The 20756-nt window shown below is 44.4% G+C and overlaps 1 protein-coding gene across 1 annotated transcript; it reads right to left on the bottom strand.

Moving 5' to 3' along the window:
• Window positions 1-5751: 5751 nt before the first annotated feature.
• bin2b (bridging integrator 2b) lies at window positions 5752-19973 on the bottom strand. The gene is made up of 12 exons (XM_083661130.1): window positions 19741-19973; window positions 18200-18280; window positions 15579-15633; window positions 13905-13999; window positions 12859-12954; window positions 12650-12757; window positions 12467-12552; window positions 9831-9906; window positions 9607-9689; window positions 7426-8152; window positions 6727-6819; window positions 5752-6402 (listed from the first exon to the last, which is right to left on the bottom strand). The coding sequence occupies exons 1-12, from the start codon at window positions 19831-19833 to the stop codon at window positions 6286-6288; spliced, it is 1710 nt and encodes a 569-aa protein (XP_083517256.1). The 5' UTR covers window positions 19834-19973; the 3' UTR covers window positions 5752-6285.
• Between the last annotated feature and the right edge of the window lie 783 nt (window positions 19974-20756).

The following is a 20756-nucleotide window of genomic DNA, read 5'->3' as shown; positions in this document are numbered from 1 at the left end:
CATCACTGAACATGTCACAAGGTCTACTATGACATCATCAGTCACCGTCATATAAGCTGGGCATGCTCTGGCCACCATGACGATTGTGGGGCATGACATCATCAGTGGGTGTGACATCATCCGTCACCACTGGTCACCACTCGACGATGATGACAATGACATCATCGCTCTGGCCAGCGCCCAACGATTGTGGGGCATGAAATCAGTGGGTATGACATCACCAGTGGCGTTTGCATGCTCAGTTAATGGATTGTTCATTTACTAATAGGTCAGTGTTCATGTGGGACGCCAAGGAACGCTGCCCTATTATATTAGTAAGATTATTATTACTACTAAATTTAGGAGATAAGGAAGTTGTGGGTTGCCACTTTAAAGGAATTGTTTGTCAACTAATGGCAGTTATAGAAATGAACAAAAAGGTGGGTGTCCCAGCAGATATTATGAATGCCTGGGTAGTAGCTCACTGGCTTTATGGTCAACTAATAGTCTCTATTAGTCCCTCTCAGGATGCCTACGTCCAGATGTTCTAACATACAGTACATGTCGAGGCCTGACTAAACATGGAAAACCCCAGAGACATCCATCCTCAAACCTGCCTCTCAGCACTTGCATGGTTGGAACAGAAGTTGCTGTCATGGCAGACAGACAGAAGTGATTGTTTGTAGGGCTTCTCCTGGATGTGTGTGTGTGTGTGTGTGTGTGTGTGTGTGTGTGTGTGTGTGTGTGTGTGTGTGTGTGTGTGTGTGTGTGTGTGTGTGTGTGTGTGTGTGTGTGTGTGTGTCTGTGTGTGTGTCTGTGTGTGTGTGTGTGTGACGTAGCCTATAGGAAATGGAGGCCCCACATTTGAAGAACTCCGAGTCATGATGCGTTACCTGCCAAAGGCAACAGGACTTGGACAAAGAACATTTTGTCTCCGTAAAAACAGTTTCACATGGCCTAGCCTAGAGGCAACACAATGTGCCCTGTAGCAGCTGATGATGTAATAACTATCAAAATATAACAATAATAATATTTTGACTAATAGTGTAAACATTCTTTGTATTCTCACGAGTGATTACATTTTTTGTCAACATCAGTCCTTATGAAGTATAAACGTGAGTTAGTGTAATGTTAACAAGGTAATATTATGTTGCCACATTAACTGGTTTTATTACATTTTCAACCCATTTAAGGGATATTTTATCACATTTTGGCAAGTTACCAGCAAATTGTTGTTACATGCCTCCCATACCCAACAGTTTTATTTCTAATAATTTGTGAGGCAACTCACTCTGGGACCAGATCCTCTGGGCCCCAGACAGAAGCACTATTTTCTCTACACCAAATCCCTGTATTTGGAGTCAGAGGAATACAATTTCCCCCTCCGCCACTAGGGGCAGAGCGAGAAATTGTATTCCTCCAACTCCCAAATGCATGGATTTGGTGTTGAGAAGATAGTGCTTCTGTCTGGGGCCCAGTAGTGTCGCTTGCCAGACTCTCCCAGCAAAGTGGCTGGTAGAGAGGCCCAGAGGATCTGGTCCAATAGTGAGTTGCCTCACTTTTATTATTCCTAAAACCTGGGTTATCCATAACCTTATGTTCACTTTAATAGCAGCCATTGGGATTCAGATTTTTTTTTCTCATTTATTTGATAGGGACAATGCAAGTTTACATAGTAACCTTTCACTCATTTCAAGCAAGTTAAAGTAACTGATGTTTTGCATACAGAGTTTATAGCTATTGCTACTTTCAACTCCTGTCCCTAGTTAGGCTTATAGTAAGAAGAAAGATGAGGAGTATCACAATTATAGTATTAAAGGGGCATTATCTATTAGTTATATCGCTCTCTATTGGCGACCAGTAGGAATTGCAACAACATTGTCGGAACTGATCTTTTCCTACAAGTGTCTCTGGCATAGACCTCCATCCCTGACAGTGTAGTTGACCCAAACAATGAAGTCACATTTTCACACCATGAGAGGGGTAAAGTAAGCACTGAGTCACTGATATCATATCATATATCAAATGTAAAAAGAAAAAGAAAAAGACAAAAAAGTGTTTTAATCTCCCGGAAAACAGTGTATTTTGACACTTCTGAACCATCCCTGCCTGGGTTATGTCCCACCCCAGCACTCACTTTGAACCATCGCTTTCAACCAGAAATAAGTCCAATTCCTGAGGCAAGACGCCATTGAAATGGCCTTTTCTTGTGGCTTTACACTTTAAACAAAGACGGATAAGTTCTTTGCTTAAACTCACGCCTTCTAGGGGAAAGACTTTCATTCGTGGTTCTTTCTACATCACAGTGGACATTGGACCACAAACCCCTGACCAAAGACTGGAACGAGGGGATCAATCAAACTTCAAACGTCTGAAGTGATATCACTGTCTCTCTCCAACTTGGTGAGATCTGTGTTGCAAGTTTGCCTCCTTTTCACAAGGGGAGAAAAGGGGAGAGCGGGGACACGGGTGACCTTTTGCTGCTTTGGCGCCGGACGGTGGAAAAAGAGCACGTGCCAGGCTGCAACCAAAGCTACCAGGACAGGACAGGGCACGCTCCAACTGAACATGCTGCGTGCACTGCAGACTCATCTGAAAAAAGCTGGAGAAAAGAAAAACACACACCTATTTCAGTGCTGTTTCAGCAAATTATTTCGAAATGCGAACGCTTGTAAAGTTTAAGGGTTTTTTCCATTTTCCACTGGTCAACTCTCAAACCAAATGGGGGGGACTTAATTTTAATTACAGCCCCCCCCCCCCCCCAAAAAAAAAGCCAAAAGTCCCCCACCACCACCCCCACAGGACTGTCTGTGTTGTGTCAGAGCAAAGTGATAAAAGACGTAACACACACCTAGTAGGAGTGGCTACACTGAAAGATGGAGGAAACAGCACCCCCACCCTTGCCCCACCCACCCACACATACACACACATACACCTACACACTCACAAGGACACCTACACACACAGGAAGCCACGGGATTACCACCAATTACAACAACAACATGGCAGCTATCATGGGACTTTTTGGGTTGCTGTGTTTGCTGAAGTCACCGTCTGGGTATTTACAAAGCCTGACTTGACTCGCCTCGAGAGGGCGAGGGGGCAAACCATCCCACCGTGGTTTCTTCATAACAAACAAGGAGACATAACTGATCAGCTGCCATTTACACATTTGCACTCCAGTCATGAGTTCACAGGCTAAATACTGTATCTTGGCAGTATTGTGCTGGTGATATTAAAGTAGTAACCACAACATTTCCATAGACTATAAAGTCCATTTTGCTCCTCTCTATCTGATTTGCTATATACACAATAATATCGATTCAAGGGGAGGAAACGGAGAGGAAATAGCTAAACACATGAGAATGGGCTTTGACAGCGCCCCTCTCTGATTGGCTCGGCTCCTGACCTCTTCAAGCATCTCCTCTCCATGAGGGCAAAGAATGTGACCCCGCATCATAGGTCTCCCAGCTAGGGAGCCTATATCCAAGTTGATCTATCATCAGCAGCTTGTCACCACAACACTACTTCTTAATGGGCCCAAACACTAATAAAACAGCTTAGGCCTGCGTAACCCACACGCCCATTCCCCAGAGGAGCGGCCAGGAAAAGTCACATCGCAAACAAGCAGAGCAGCACGTGGGGGAACGGAGAGGAACGGGCCTCGGAGAGGAGAGATCTCCTCAGCCAGGGAAAGGCCCCTCATTGAGAGAGACAGCTAACAATACATTGTGTCCATGTTGGAGCAGAGCCCAGTGTCTGTCCTCCAATGTGAATATCACCTTCCACTATTAACCTCTTAGCAATGAAGCACTTCTATAAATAACAATCTCAGTTACTGTTTGCTTTTCCAATCTAAAAAGGGGGACTTTTGTGTTGCCCGTGTGTCCTGACTTGTCCCCGGTCCCTAGGAGTGTGTATTCCCAGAGGCTGTTTGAAATGTGCTCCTGTCAAAAGCTCCCCCCCACACATTGTGACATGATGTGACCCATGTGAAATGTCTGGGTACGAAAACAAACGCACTTTGTTGATGAAGGGCTCGGTCGATGAGTATGTGGGATATTATTCTAAACTAATTAAAGCCTTATATTGCTCAACCGCACCCGCAGTAAATTGTCTTGTCGCTCATCATGTCAAAGATGAGTAGGACACTCATACATGAAGTCCCAGTTTAGAAGGTGAAAACAGGAGGAGAAGCAACGTTCCAAGGAAAGTCTGCATTAAGGAAATCAAGGATGGAGGCGTTTGAGAGGAAACAGTGAATGATGACTTCATTATTCCTGGCTTGATAAGAATGAGCAAGGAAATTGATACGCTTCAGCTTGTTATCAACAGGCAACCATGCCTACATCCACCTGAAAAGGCTTCCTGTAAACCTGAAAGACCTATTTAATGTGGCACATGACTATGTATTGTGTTCAAGCAAATCCATTTCCAGACAGGGAAACATTTTCTCCCCCTGGCTCGCAGGCTCGCAGCAAGAAGTCAAACAGCTCTAAATCAGGGCGGCCACATGCGTTGTAAACCACTCAATACACTTCATGTTTGGCAACAGCTATCAGAGCAACCTCTGACTTTAACCTCTTCGGTACTTTGAAATACAGGAATCAAGGGCGTAGAGAGGAGTGAGAGTCCAGTCAGTCAGTCAGTCAGCCCAGAATGACATGAAACCCCCGGTGTCACTGGCCCTGCAGTGACTTCACTTAGCAGGAATGGTGCAAAGGGAGTTTTACTGTATTCCAACAGCACAGACTTTGATAGAGAGCCAGGCACTTCGACGTTCTTCTTGCCTGGAACAGAGAAGACCCAAGGCACTCACTTCCAACGCCGACTCCTCCTGCCAAGCTATTTAGACAGAACAACTCTCTTCAATATAGTCTCTTCTTGCCCTTAAGTTGTAGATTTTCTGGGAAAGGCACTTTTGGAACTCCCGTCGTTGCATTTTGCCGGATATTTAGCTTAAGAAAAGAGGGGGGGTAATTCCAACCCTGAGATACTTTGGGGGGGAATTTGGCCCATCCGTCTCCTCCTTAACCCATATCTGACAAGAAAATCGGTACCAAATCTTCTCGGTGTCTCCAGAAGATGGCTCTGTCTGGTGCACATGCTAACACTTAAAGTGTACTACAGGGTTAAGTAATCATAGATGATTGGATAATGCTGTGGTATGAAGATAAAGTCAGCCAAACCTATTGTTTTTTTTATTCTATGGCCTGTAGATTGCTTCATAAATGATTAGTGAAGTCCATTACAAATCAATAGTGTGTGTGTGTGTGGGGGGGGGGGGGGGGATCTGTGCATTCTCTATGTTGAATTGACTTATTTTACCAATCCACTAAATGCAAGTTAACTAATCATCAGCATTAGAGCTGGAACAAGTTCTCATTTTGGGATCCTGAAATCACCTGATTACTTAACATATTGTACGCTAAGCATTATTACCACAGACATCGAGGTGATTTTGGTGGCAATCCTCTTGTCACATATTGAATAAGGTGAGCAATGATGGGACAACCTGCCAACAAGTCGGTGTAGTGACCGTGTTTGAAGTGGGACACCTTCCTCAACATCCTCACTTTTCTAGATGACTGCATTGTGATTCTGCTGCCCTCTAGTGCTTCCAAGACCAAAGATACAGCAAAGCTCCATGGATCATCGAGAACACTGTAAAAAGAGAACAGAGTAGACACACAGACACAGACACGTGCATGCGCACGCAAACACGATTTCAAGTCACAACTCGTAAAGAACATGTATTGCATATACACGGTTTTATTAAATTGCACATTGAGTTTTTACTGTGTATGCGTGCTCATAGTTCTGGCGAAACTTGTATGTAACCCACGTCAGAAATACAAATTCATTATGTCAACACAAAACCCCTCCTCCTCCTCCTCTTCTACTTACAACTTTATTAGGAAACTTTACAAAACATCAGTATAAAAAGGAATCTTTTGTTTCACAGTGTAAAATGCAAACAAGAGCAAAAATACTGTAGATCATCCATAAAACCAAACATTTGTTAACAATTCAGACCTCTCTCACAAAATGTTCTAAAAGCCCATCCGTGCTGTCCAACAAGTTGCAACATCGCAGCATGTGAGAAACCACGTGGGACTCGTGCTCATCTGTTTGCACAGCTTCGGCGCCCAAACATATGGGTTCACTCCGTTTGTGTGTGTGTGCGTATGTGCGTGTGTGCGTGTGCGCGTGTGCGGTGTGTGTGTGTGAGGGCGTGACTGTGAGTCACCCAACAGTTCGATGGAAGAAGAAATGCATCGAGGCGAGCAGCAGCTGAGTATTGCCTCACTCTGCTGCCTGAACACGCTGGATCAAGTTTTCCGTGAAGATACCAGAATGTTGTTCTAGATCCCTGTGCTGGTTCCAGCTCTCCTCCCTGATCCCCTCCACAAAGCCCTCCTGCTGCGAGGGAACAAGAAAGAAAAAAAGCCGTCACACTCACATGTAAGATCTTAAGGGGCGGGGCTCAATTCATGATCAAAATTTATGATCTTCAATGTGTCCCAGGAGTTATTTCGTGAGTGTTGTGATTCAAGTTTTTGGTTAACCAACTTTCCTTCAACCTTGTTCAGCAATGGCATGAACAAAAAACGCGCGGAGGTAAAAGGCAATACAACGGCAGACATTAAACGTGTCATCCTCCAAGATCCTGACTATGACCTTTGACCTAGTGTGACTCTGATATGGAAAAGTGAAATGTACTTTACAGGTAAAAAGCACACAAACCTCCTGTCCGCCTGTGAACACGAGGATGACGTCCCCCTGTTCGAACTCCAGCAGGCCGTCTTCTGATGCTGCCTGACTCTCTAGTGCCACCCCCTGGTGTAAAACACAGCTCACATCAACACCACCTAATAATACTAAGGGATGGGAGTTTTAACTCATCGTCACAGATTCATTTAAAGTTACGCGACTGTCTTGTGACAGAAGTGGGGGGTCCTTTGATGAGTCATTGAAATGCAGTGCTTACTCCTGCAACTCAACTGACTGGTAAAGAAAGAAAGTGAAACTGCATGAAGCAATTTGTAAATCACATATCAGTGTCGTTTCCTGATATGATGCAGTTTGATTGATTCCATATTATTTATATTATCGATAGGGTTCAACTTAAAACTAAGTGGTTGTCTATGGAAAGCCTTTAATTGACTAATTCAAATTGAACATTTTGATCAGATGATTATCCATTAGAGTTTTATTATCTGTGTTTTCAGAGGCTTTTCCACCCTGCCAAGGATAACACTGAATACTTGGAATATTTTGGCAGAGAAATGGTCAAATTTAAAGATACTGTATAGTGGCACACAATATCCGACAGCAGCTTCAATCTAAAAACATTCTTGTCAGGTTTCAAAAATCCATATTGGTCTAACCCTAATATCAATTGATTTTATTTGACCTGTTGGGGATACCCGTGTACTATTTTACCTTGTAAAGGAAGCCCGGTGGATTCTGGGAACCAAAGTCATTATCTGATCCATTCGTCTCCTGGTCCTGAGACTTCGTTGCCTCTTCCTTCTGTTGCTCCTGGTCGACCTCAGCAGGGGGTGGGGAGGGTCTCTCTGAGCGGTGGGAGACGCGAGGGGCCGGGACCGGCGGGGGTTTGGTCCCCGCCTCCCGTGACGGTGGTTCACTCGCACTCTCCTGCGACGGTGGATCACTCGTGTTCTCCTGCGACGGTGGACCACTCGCGCTCTCGTGCTCCGGACTGTGGGGGGCGTCGCTCTCTGCAGAATCGGAGGGACCGGACACCTCCTGAGTTGCAATCTCCGACTTTGGGGTGCCCACCCCGGAGTCGTCCGACCGGTTCGTGCCGAGCTCCGCCTCCGCTTCGGGCTCCTCCAGGCTTTGGCTTCCTATGCTCCTGTCGCTGTTGTCGCTGTCGGCTGTCGACTGCCTCTTGGGCGTGTTGGTGCCGCTGGAGCCCAGGTTGTCCGAATCAGACGCGGTGACGTCTTTGGAGGTGCCAGAGTTCTCCTCAGGCAGGACGGTTTCTTCAGAGATGCTCTGATGGGACGGGCCGGGGGAAGGGGGCACAGCGTCTTTCCCGTTCTCGGTGGACGAGTGCATGGACACGTGGTCGGCCGGGAAGGCCGTGTTGCAGGGGATGGGGTTGGAGATAACCACCGACTTCCTCTTCTTTGACTTGGTGGCGCTGTGCCAAGAAAAAGATGAGCAGAAAGTACTTAATGTTGGACTATTATACTTGTACCACAAAACAAAAAAAATCACGTTTTCATTTGAAGTCTCTGGCAGATAGTATCCTGACCTGCATTCGTTCAAAACAACATCAACCAACCACATGTATATCAGCTATTAGAGCAAAATACAATGGAAGCTTTCAAACACATCTTTCTATAGTTTGGAGACAACTCATCAGATTTGCTTTTGACTGTCAGGGGCAACACAACAAAATCATTCCGTTCACCGTTAAGAAAATTTGCCAGCAAGTCTGTTAAATAAGTCTGATAGCAAGCTCAAATTATTTCCTTTGCCTTTGCAAGCTCTGTGCTTAGTGGTATACTTGGTTAGCCTACAAGTATCAAGTTTAATCCTTTACATTAAAACAGAAATGGAAACATTAAGTGTGTGCATTGTCCTTTTCCTTTGGCACTTGGGTTAGTCAGCTACTAAGTTATAAGTTAAGTTAAGTTATCCTTTATTTATCCCCTTGGGGAAATTCATCCTCTGCATTTGACCCATCCTCTACTAGGAACCTTCCTAGAACTAGGAGCAGTGGGCAGCCACTGTGCAGCGCCCGGGGACCAACTCCAGTTCTTTTTGCCAGTACCTTGGTCAGGGGCACTGACAGGAGTATTAACCCTAACATACATGTCTTTCTTTGATGGTGGGAGGAAACCGGAGCACCCGGAGAAAACCCACACGGACACGGGGAGAACATGCAAACTCCACACAGAAAGGACCTGGGACGGACCGGGGTTCGAACCCGGGACCTTCTTGCTGTGAGGCAACAGTGTTAACCACTGAGCCACCGTGCCATCCAAAATTAACTACTACTGCTTTGACCAAGTCAGAAAACATGAGAAATGCTGTGAGCATACATCACCAGTGTTGGGCAAGTTACTTTCAAAATGTAATATACTACATATTACTAGTTACTTTCATTTGAAAGTAATAAGTTACTTTACAATATTACTTTCTGTGTAGAGTAACTCGTTACTTATTACACTACTTTTGCATTACTTTTAGCAAAACAACAGCAGCAGCAGAATGACATCGCTGCCCCGGAACCATCCCGAAAAATAATTTCAACCGCCTTGAAGTCAGTGTAAACAATCCAAAATTCTAAATGTTATCCTCTTCCTTTGTTATTGTCATCTATAGTGGTTATTTGCATAAAAACACACAGTTTGATTAGGAAATTATTGTATCTTTTTTAAATATGTGCTTTAATTTAATAAAATGTCACTCAATTTGTAACTTGAGTTACTTGACAAAGTAACTGGTATAATATTACTGAAATCCTATAAGTAATAAGTTATATTATTGAGTTACTGCTAAAAGTAATATATTACATGTAATATGTTACTTTTGTAATGAGTTACCCCCAACACTGTACATCACATTATGTGCCGCCCAGTACCTTACCTACTGAGCCCCTTGATGATGAAAGCTTTGCCCGAGTGTTGAGTCTCCAGCTTCTTCATCACGCTGTACAGGTCGTGGTTCAGCTGCAACACAAAGTCAACATGATGTCTTATTCAAAACTGGCGTCGCACTCATTGTCGCGGTATTTCTCGCACCATGAAGAATATACTTCACGGTACTAAGTCTGAGTGAGAGAAAGCAAGAGGATCATTGTCATATCTTACCACACTCATTTCCTTATAGAAGACGTCCCTCAGGTTTGAGATGTTTTGGACCACTGTTACGTAGCAACCTATTCGGCTGCACAAAGACAGAAAGATTTTAATTCATTTTGTACACAACAACCACAGGGGTCTCTTCATTCAATTAAGTGTTCTCAGTATGTGACGCTAAATCTTTTCAGCTCACACAGATTTCCCTCCCAAAAACTCTTGAACAGCTTCATACTTATGGACAAATTTCTGCATGTATGCTACTTCCATATACAAATATGATCTGCTAATGTGAATAGCCTACGATAGGGGTTTTCTTTCTCCCCCCCCGCCCCGATTTTTTATCCCACTTTTATCCCCCGTTAGTGCTAATTTAAATTTATTTATCCTGGTTGCTGCTCCACCCTCTGCCAATCTGGGGAGAGCCGAAACTGGCTCCATGCTTCCTCCGAGACATGGGCAGTTAGCCAGCCGCTTCTTTTCACCTGACAGGGGAAGCTTCACCGGTAGGACATAGCACGTGGGAGGTTACACGCTATTCCAACCAGTTCCCCTCCCTCTGAACAGGCGCCCCTAACGACCAGAGGAGGCACCACATCAGCGACCAGGATATTGCATGTTTTGGTGTGGGGTTCCTATATGAAGGAAACCCCCAGGGGGGCATGGGGAGAACATGCAAACTCCACACAGAAAGGCCCTTTTGACGACCCCACCCGGGCGGCGGGCACTCGAGGACATGCGGACGGGCACGCACTCCTTCAGCGCTCACAGCGTCCCAGGTGGGAATCGAACCCAGGACCTTCTAGCTGTGAGGCGACAGCGCTTACCACCACTGCACCACCATGAAAACCCCTGTCGTGGGGGGGCCACGACAGGGGTTTTCAAAGTGTGGGAGAGTGGGCCTCCCCTCAGAGAACATATAGACAGCTGCGCTGCCCCCCGCCCCCCAATTATTATTGCCATTATTGTTGTATGCTCCACTCGGGCATAACTACGAGTTCCAAAAATGTTGTAAACATCTTTATCCTATATTCTTTAAGATTTTAAAGCATCTTTATTCTTCTTTTTTCAAATATCTTCTTTTAAACATTTTTAACATCTGTATCCACTCTGAAGGACCTTTATTTGTTGTTTTTTAAACACATCTTTAGACTAGCGGGATACCCGCCCCGTGCAGTGTATCCAGTGTAAATGTTGCATTCTCTGCATGTTCAACCCATTGACTATGGACTGTGTGTTGCAGGCTGCCCAGTGCAGATAGACAGTTCATCAGCCACATAAATTTCATAAAATTTGTCAGAAATAGCTCCCCTACAGATAGCCTACAGAAAGATGAGCATATATGTGTTTGATGTAAATACAAAGAACTGCCGCGATCGGATTTGTGAAACACGCTCTCTCCTTCTCCCTGGCTTCTCCTCTGACAGCATGACCTCGCCTCAACAGAGGCAGCCAGATTGCAAGCGCTCTGCCCCCGGAGGAGGGCGGAGGCTGTGCAGCGATTGTGCAGCCAGCATGGCCACGTCTCCGATTTTTCCCAGTGACGTCATGCCCCCCCCCTGAAGGTGTCTCGTGCCCCCCCCCCAGGGGAGGCGCACCTCACACTTTGAATACCGCTGGCCTACGATACACATAGTACATCGATTTTCTAATCGTTTTTTTCCGCAATCCACGATTAGACTGATCTTGCTGACGTTGAGTCAGTTTTTCAAAAACATTAGCCGACGTACAGTATAGCTTTGATCCAGATAGCGCAGGTTCGAGATACAGAAGCAGAAGCAGATACATAAACCAGTTCCTACAACAGACCTTGGTCGTCTTGCCATCTGTTAAGATAAGGCAACAACATGATGAGTGAACGATGAAGGTCAATTCTGGAAGCACTCTTGGTGTGGTTTTCAGTCTTGAACAGTTTCCAGCCAAAAGGCAAGTGATGTGACATCCTAACGTTACATGTCTGAGAAACTAAACTTGAAATGTAACGACGTCTGGACTTGGTTACACTGGATGAACATTTTTTAAATACTATGCCCACTTGCTTAAATTGGCTTCGAAGTTGTACATCAGTTGACAAAGATGCTAGCGTTGAAGTTTGGTCTAATCTGATCTCAACGCTAATGCTCATTTCACAGCATCTTGTTCATACATGCAGGCGTACACACTGGCTGAGTTTTATTTATAAAACTCTCCTTGGGCTTGTCCCGTCTTATTTACGGACATATCTGTCCAGAAGCCACAGCCACTATGGCCTACGTTCACAGGATTATTTCCAGTTGACTGCTCCGCATCCTCGCACCAAGTGGGGAGAAAGAGCTTTTAAATACGCTGCCCCCTTAGCTTGGAATACCCTTCAGAAGGATTTAAAATTGCCAGAATTGGGCTCCCATGCTGAGTTTGCCGGGATCCTGACGGACATGGAACGTGAGACCATTGGTCAATGTCTTTGCAACTAGATTTGTAGAATCACATTTTATATTATTGTATTGCTGTATTGTTGAATGTTTATATGTACTGTTGACATGTTGTGCTGCCTTCTTGGCCAGGTCACCTTTGTGAAAGAGATCATTGATCTCAATGGGTTTTTAACCTGGTTAAATAAAGGATAAATAAAATAAATAAAATATGCTCGTGCGGTCAGTCAAGCCTACCTCTGATAGAGAACGGGCAGCTCCTCCCTCAGCTCGTTGTTTATCTCCTCAAAGACGTTCTGGGCTTTGTTAAACTCTTCCTCCGCCTGGTGGACAGACATTTGAACAGCAGGATTTGACAGCGGGAAAAATATATATCATAACTGAAGCCATGTGCTATGCATTCTGTAATACGTGTACTACCTTGGCTATCTTGGCATCGTCCTTTTTCTTGGCACTCTGCAGCGCCTCCAAGTGGTGACGCGCTGAATCGTAGTCCACGAGTTTGCGACCCCGTTTAGCGACCCGTTCCTGAAAGACAGGGCGTGCAGCAGAAACAGTAGCAGTGGAGCCATTTTGCTAATTGTTTTATTGTATTTGAATCGAGTAAAAAAAAAAAAAACTCAGGCTACCTTGACCTCAGGGAACTGGCTCGTATAGTTCTCCATGGTGCGGACGATCTGCTCACTCACTTTCTCTTCATAGTCATTCCACAGTAAGTCCTCACTCTATAAGACAACGTTAGTAGCTGGGCATCACTTCAAAGCAATTGCAACATATCTTTCAAACTGTTAGCTCACAAACTATTTGCATGGGGGGGGGGGGGGGGGGTGTTCCACAAAGCAGGCTAAGAAAAGCAGGGCTTCATAGCAAAAGGCTGATCCTGCCTGCCTGATTAAAGTCAACTTCCAGCCAACGTAATCAGGTTTGAACAATCAAGGCTCAACTGAACTGGCTTGATCAAGATAATTCCTCGTTCATGGTTTAAAAACTGATCCAAGATGTCAACATGGATGACGGAGCCAACTGTGTCACCATGCAGGACATGTTCCAATATTGCTCTTGTCAAGTATGTGGAATGGAACCACGGAGAAAACACCACATTTGTTTGTAACTTAGCTTGAGATGATTTGTGGAACCACATTCCTGAACAAAAGCTTGGCTTAAAGCTGCATTCAGCTGTTTTTGTGTTAGAATAAGTGTTAAATGGCTCTATATATTCTGACAGCAATCACTGAAATAGTGTGTTTGGTCAGTTACTTGGAACTCCCAACCCCCGCTATACTCTGTCTCTCTCCTGTATCTCCGCAATCGTAACTCGTAGACACTCAGGGATGGCGGCGTTGGATTCGGAGTGAGAAAATACATATAGTTCTTTAAACGCTTTGCGATATGACCTTCCGTTTCCCAGAAAATGTAAACATTTCTCTGATTGGATAAGAATTAGGCGTTGACCTCCCACTATCCATTACATTTACAGGGAAACGGAGGGTCAGATCGCGATCACCATTTCAGTGATTGCTGTCAGAATATAGAGCCATTTAACACTTATTTTAACACAAAAACATGGCTGAATGCAGCTTTAACAGGTACTGTGGCTTTATGGAGCAGCCCTTGGGTGCTTGTTCCCACCCGCCCCCACAAAAACAGATGTGGAAGGAGAACAAGTATTCCGTACTTCTACAATGACAGACAGGTCGTCTACTCCATTCCAGTCCGGTTCGTAGATGTCTCTCAAAGTGTGGGACAGCCGCTTGGACGAATCATGCATTGCTGTGGAAAGGAAACAGGAAATTAAAAAAAATACGAACTCATGCAACTCTACTGCATAATCTCAACCAGGATCAACATTAGTCCGGACCGCCAACAGTGCATTGTGATGGTATTGTTTTTGGGCTTTGTGGCACTAAGGCTACACCTACGCTGAAAAGGTCAAAACAACCACTGGTTTCCAGACAGCAGTTCACAATGTAGCAGTTGCAGCTGACAACACTAGAAAATTTGAAATATACAACCGTTTCTTGCAAGTGAATCATTCATGCTTTGCTGTGTCTGCTCTTTTCATCGCAGGCTTGTATTTGTTCTCTAAAAACATGGCAACACAGACAGAATTGCAAAAGGCGGCACGAGGTCTAAGAATAATAGAAATTTCACTTCTCTATTCACTTTCTCTCGCGCGCGAACAGGGGGGTTTCAAAAAGCCAGGAAATAGTCCCTTTGTCAGCGTAGCTTCGAGTAATAGCTACAACCTGCACAAGAGAATGGGGAATTACCACCCGCCCCCCGGAAAAATGTGGGTGATTTATAGCAGTGGCTGGTGGTACAGTACATCTTAACGGTTTCATCTCCCTCAGTGATGCTTATGCACTGCCCTGCGTTTACATCTGATATGCCTTGTTTCTCTCCACATGACCAGGGCGCCGTGCTCCCAACGTCATTTCAAAACTAATCTTTTGGATATGAAATCTCATTAGCAGAGAGTCCCCTGACCTGCTCATCTGCCCTGAGGTCAGATAGGAGGCTCAAACTGTGCCGACAGATACGGATAAGAAGAGGCACGTAAGCGCTGCAGCAAGGGGCAGGAGGAGACATCTGAACCAAGGGGGGAAAAAGTGATATTCCGATAGGAAGTGGTGACAGGGATTTAAAAATGTGGCTGGTAAAAAAAAATATGAATAAAAAACAACGTGAGCGGGTGGTAGATTTTAGGAATCGAACCAGACACGGTGGTTAGTGGGTCAAAAAGTTACTTTGCCACACTGCTACACAACTAACGCGACATTTCTGCATCCATGAGTTTATTTTACTCGGCTGAAAGGAGTACCGGTATTTAGTACGACTTTTACGGTTTCATGGTACAGAATTACCATATATCTGTGTGGGGGTTTGATTGCGTTGTTGATAAATACCAATCACTCAATGATTACCAGCTTTTAAAACTCACTTTCTGCCCAGTAGGCTACTCTTGTTTTGGGACAAAAACTCTGCACCCAGTGGATCATTTTTGATCCCTACTGGTCACTCGAGCAATTGTGATGTCACCAGTGATGTCACTCGAGCAATTGTGATGTCATCAGTGATGTCACTCAAGCAATTGTGATGTCATCAGTGATGTCACTAAGGAGTTACACACCCTGAATGACGAGGGGCATGTACGCATGGGGTGCTCTAAAAACTATGCTGTAGAGGTTAGTCTTCCATGATTGAAATTCAGTCAAAGACCACACTTAATACCACTTGAAGCCACTGCGGTTATGTCATTACTAATCACTCATTATTTATTCTGTTATCTAGAGCATCATGTAGATTTTCACTGGAAGTTATAGCAGGAAAAAACATTGTCAGAACCTACCTTTCACCGCTGCATAGTAGGTCTTGACATCTTTGAATAACCTGCTTCCATCAGTCTGTGTGCAGAAAAAGGAGGAAAACGAAGTTATAAAGAGCCGAGCTTAAGGCGATCGCCATTGCCATGTAAAATATCAGTACCAAAAGAAATCATACAAAAATAACAGAATCAATCTACCGTAAATTCCGGACTATAAGCCGCACCTTTTTTCCCGTTTTTTGGCCTTTTTTGGCCCCTGCGGCTTATATAACGGTGCGGCTTATCTATGGATTTTTTCAAAAAAAAAAAAAAAAAAAAACTCTTTTTTAGCACTCTTTCTAACTATAAATCCTATATAACTATAATAAGTTTTAATTTCCTCTCTTGCCCTCTTTTCACCACACTGTATGACACTGTGTGCACTGTAAAAAACAACACAGGTGGTGTTGTGTTATGTTGTTTTGTTGAAATGTTAATAAATGGGAGCTTCCTACCTGTAAGCTACCCTTACATATGGTAATTAAACATTAAAACACAATTTAAAAAAAATAAAAAAAATAAAATAAATACCATTAAAACACCCGCGGCTTATAGTCCGGTGCGGCTTATATAAGAAAAAAATAGTCAACTTTGCAGGTGCGGCTTATACACCGGTGCGGCTTATAGTCCGGAATTTACGTAGTTTATTAATGACACAAAGACACCAGTCTGGCCATAGAATGCACAAGATACACCGGAAATATTACTTTGACTCGTCTAAAATCATGTGACTCGTGTCACATGTTACGGCAGTCTAGCCTGGGCATGGCCTCCACTACAACAGCATCTAATGTCAGAAGGCTAAATTAGAAACAGGTGGACACTGGAACTAGGTCACAGACTAGTCACATGCTTTTAGATGGGCCAAAGTAATATTTCTGATGAATCTTGCGCGTTCTGTGGCCAGCAGAGTTGTAATATATTGTGATGTCATGATGTCTTTGTGTGATTAATAAATGAAATTGATTCAGTTATTTTGCTATATATTTTTTTGGTAGTGCTATTTTACATTGAAGTCAACGGCGAGAGGCTTGCGTTTTCCCCCCTAAAAGGGGGCGAGACCATGTGCCGCCTATCTCTGTGGGTAATCTGAGTGAGCGAAAGATCATTTCCTTAACAAAATGATTGCAAAGTGATGCTCTCTTTATGCACATTTGAGATCAGTCTCTCCGCTTGTAAATCAGTTTTGATTTTTTATTTGCAGTATAATTTCGATGCACAAAGAACCCGAGATATCCAATCACAAAACACAGTGGGAGATCAGCCCACGTTGAGAAAGTATAGGGTAAATAAATAAGAATCAGAACATGTTTATGTGGCGATGCTAGTGGTGTCTGTGAGTGAAAGCGGTCTCGTCAGTGGGCTGAGTTCCTTCCTGTAGCTCGTCACTGGTTTCAGTCAGTCTAGTCGTCGCTGATGCATTATGGGACGAGCAACTTGAATTCTCATAAAGGAAAACACTGGGTTAAGTCAGTCGATTCATACGCATGTGAATAATCCTGAAAATGGACAGCTTCTTAAATTAAAGAACTGACTGTCTCGTTTGTCTTTTAGTCACAAGGGTGGTGATGATGCCTGTGTACAGATTTCTGGAGACATAGCAAACGCTGTTTATAGACTAGTACGGATAAGACAATTAACGAGTAGCATCTTGGGTAAAATACTTCCTGTTGTGGAAGCCACATTATCCCAGTGTGAGTGTGTGGCTAGGCCATCTCACCACAAGCACGGCAAAACGAAAACATTGTCATGATTCAGACTCAACAATGCTTGGCTTTATACTGGGGGAGTTTTTGGGAAGAGGGGCATGCGGGCCAGAATAAGCGCTTTAGCCACAAAAGCAGATTAAAGCAAATACTTTGTAACTTACAGTTATAAACGCAGCATTTGACCTCAATTTAACTCTCAGTGAGAAGTGAGGAATCACAAAAGAGAGAGAATCATATCACTAACGGAACCAACTACCGGTATTAAAGAGGTAACATGGTTTGAATACACTGGTACATAGCACAAGAATAGCATCCAGAGCAGGGGTCAGCAACCTATGGCTCGGGTGCCACCTCTGGCACACGAAGGGTTAACCATTGGCACGACAGGGCGCAGTAGCAATAAGTGCACAATTGTGATTTTTTTTTTTTTTATGTTGAAGTGCCCAGTCAAATTACCTACTTCACAGCCATTTGCAATTACGCGGCATGTTATTTAGGATATTTACGGTAGTGACCCACTCTCTGCCTCTGATTGGTTGCCTTCCATGGCAGCAGAAAAGCAGATGAACAAATGTTTAATCTGCTTTCTGCTGCCATGGAAGGCAACCAATCAGAGGCAGAGAGTGGGTCACTACCGTAAATATCCTAAATAACATGCCAGTGCAGAAGACAGATAAGGACCGTGCTGTGCATCTTGTATAGTGCTTTCATTTCAATGTCCTGATTTTGGAAGGAATGATGTTAAATGTTGATGTGCGAGTCATTAATCTTGGTGTGGCACACTGATTGACAAGCAAAACTGAAAATGGCACTTCATATCAAAAAGGTTGCCGACCCCTGACCTAGAGAGAGATGGCTTCTCCAGTTCAGGTAGTAGTCCTCCTGGTGTAGGCCTACCTGCTGTTTGTTGAGACTCTGGAAACTGTGCTCAAACTGTTCGTCTTTGGTCTCCATGGTTTTCCCCAGTTTCTGAAGGACCTAGGACAGAATGGCAGATTGACTGTGAGTGGCAAACCTATGCAGCTGTCTGTTTTCTACATTCGATATATCCCTTTATCTTTATAGGCCTGTTGCATCATCAATGATTACAGACTATTAAATGCACCATACTTTCACTATGGCTCAACTACAGCAGACACGCGTGGCTGCTGCTATTACAGCACGCGTCACGCTCCACTGCATGCAACCGCTTGGAAGACTGAAGAGAAATTGCTTGAACTTGAACTTCAAATCGGCAAAACAATGGGTCTCACTATTAATCCTGCTCCTCCCACTTTCCATGATTAAAAGATCGGTGTGTCCCCAAAATAAATACAGTTTAGCCTAGCAAAGTTCAAGTTGAGACAGCGCCAACTTCAGCCACACACACATCTGTTTTTATTGTGTTAAGTCTGAGAGGCTCTGAGAAGTGAAATGCAACATGCGTAAACCACAGACGACTCAGCAGGCAGCAGGCTCAGCAGCAAGCGAGAGGAAGTGCAGAGTCAGGAAGTGGAAGCTTTTGTGTCCACACACAGCTGTACATTACTAGTTAAGGTTCACTCCCATAGGGAAAGTCCACCGTGTGTTTTTCTAACATATCAGGCTACCCGGTCAAAAGAGGAATCACTCTTATGTAGCAAAATCACAAAACGTAGACTTAGGCTTTGAGCTGTTGAGCTCATTCCACTTTGTGGTTTATTATAGTTGCACAATATTGAACTGCCAGTCTTAGGAAGCTTTCCCTCTCTCTGTTATGATCTGCTTCAATGCTCCACATCAGACCACCAACCCCCCATTTGATAACACGTTGTCCTCCCCATCTGAGAGCTGTTTCGTTGTTACATATGACTTGGTACAGAACTATATAACGGGTAACATTGGGTACAGTGCACCCTGGGTAAAACAGTCCTTCTTAAGCCCATGGCACACCTAATCAAATCATGTTTGATTGATGTGCCATGGGCTAAAGGAGTGAACATGTTGAATCAGACCAAACATCTCCAAACCAGGACAGACAGCTGACAGACAGCATGGCACACCAAACATCTGTTTGTTGGAGAATGTTTGATTGGTGTGTGCCATGAGCTTATGATCCTCATTATAGGCTAGTCTCGTTCAGTGAGACTTCAGACAGTGAAATTAAACTAATCCTCATTCGAATCCCTGTTGGCCACATGACCCTAGTTTGGGAACCAGCTGGTGCACAACTTCTAAGAAGCTACAACTGGTAAAGAAGCTACAACTGATAAAGCTCCCATGTCACACTGCAAATCACACTCTACATGTATTGGTAGAAAAGTGTGGTAAAGCAGGGATCGAACGCAGTTTTGTCACGGGTGGATAGATGCTGGCTGAATAAACACGACTGAACTGAAGGAATATTTATCTAGCCAGTGTCAGTATATCTGAAGTACAATACAACTTCTTGACACAGACCAGAGTTGTTGTTTGCTCACCTTCTCCTGAGCTCGACAGAAGGACTTTTGGACCCGTTTGGCGAAGATTCCAGCTCCGGCCTGGATGTTTGGCCCCATCTTATTCTCTGCCATCGTCAATGTCTTTATCTTTCTTTATTTCTCCCCGCTGAGTGAGTCCACGCCGCGCCGCCTCCCTGCTGATGCTTCTTCCTCTACAAACTGTCTGCCTGGCGCACCGCTGCTGTCTTCAATTGGAGCCTTCGGGAGGTGGAGCAAAACATTGTCAAGACGCACGAACACGCGCACGCTCGGCTCGCAGGCACGCACGCACACACGCACGCACGCACGCACACGCACACACACACACACACACACACACACACACACACACACACACACACACGCACAGACAGCACGCAGACAAGAGCCGTTAGCCTAATTAGTTCCTTCTTGTTCAAACTTGCCAAAGGAATGTGGCAAATATTCTGTGATTGCAATCTGCGGAGGAAATATAAATGAATTAATAAATAAAATAATTAAAATGGAGGGCGTCACCTGCAGTCCCGCTAGGTGTTGTATAGTCATCAAAACTACCTGACAGCTCACCAGGGGAAACTATGCGCCTCGATTGCTTTAGCTTTAGGCAATATATCATGAATGAATCATCTGTGTCAGGAGGACATTTCTGAAGCAGTGTTGAAACAATGTGCGTCAAATGATGATGTTTGTTTCAACACTGCTTCAGAATGCAGTCAGTCCTACCTTGCCGAAACCTGCTGCCTTCCAATATCACTGCTGTGGCGGCCACACCTCGTTGCGCGTCTTTTTGCGGTACCCAACCAGCCTCGAGTGACTCTGGTGCAGTGGTGCCTGGAGTAGTGACATCACTGATGACATCACTATTGCTTGAGTGACGTCACTCAAGCAATAGTGATGTCATCAGTGATGTCACAAGTGACATCACAATTCTTGGGTGACATCACTGATGACATGACAACTGCTCGAGTGACAGCCTCATTCACAGCTCACACAGCTCTTCAATCACACTGTGGGCG

The sequence above is a fragment of the Poromitra crassiceps genome (assembly GCF_964638095.1).
Source record: "Poromitra crassiceps genome assembly, chromosome: 25".
In the NCBI taxonomy this organism is placed as follows: domain Eukaryota; kingdom Metazoa; phylum Chordata; class Actinopteri; order Beryciformes; family Melamphaidae; genus Poromitra; species Poromitra crassiceps.
The sequence above is the reverse complement of the archived record's forward strand: the minus strand, read 5'-3'. Positions and strand labels throughout refer to the sequence as shown.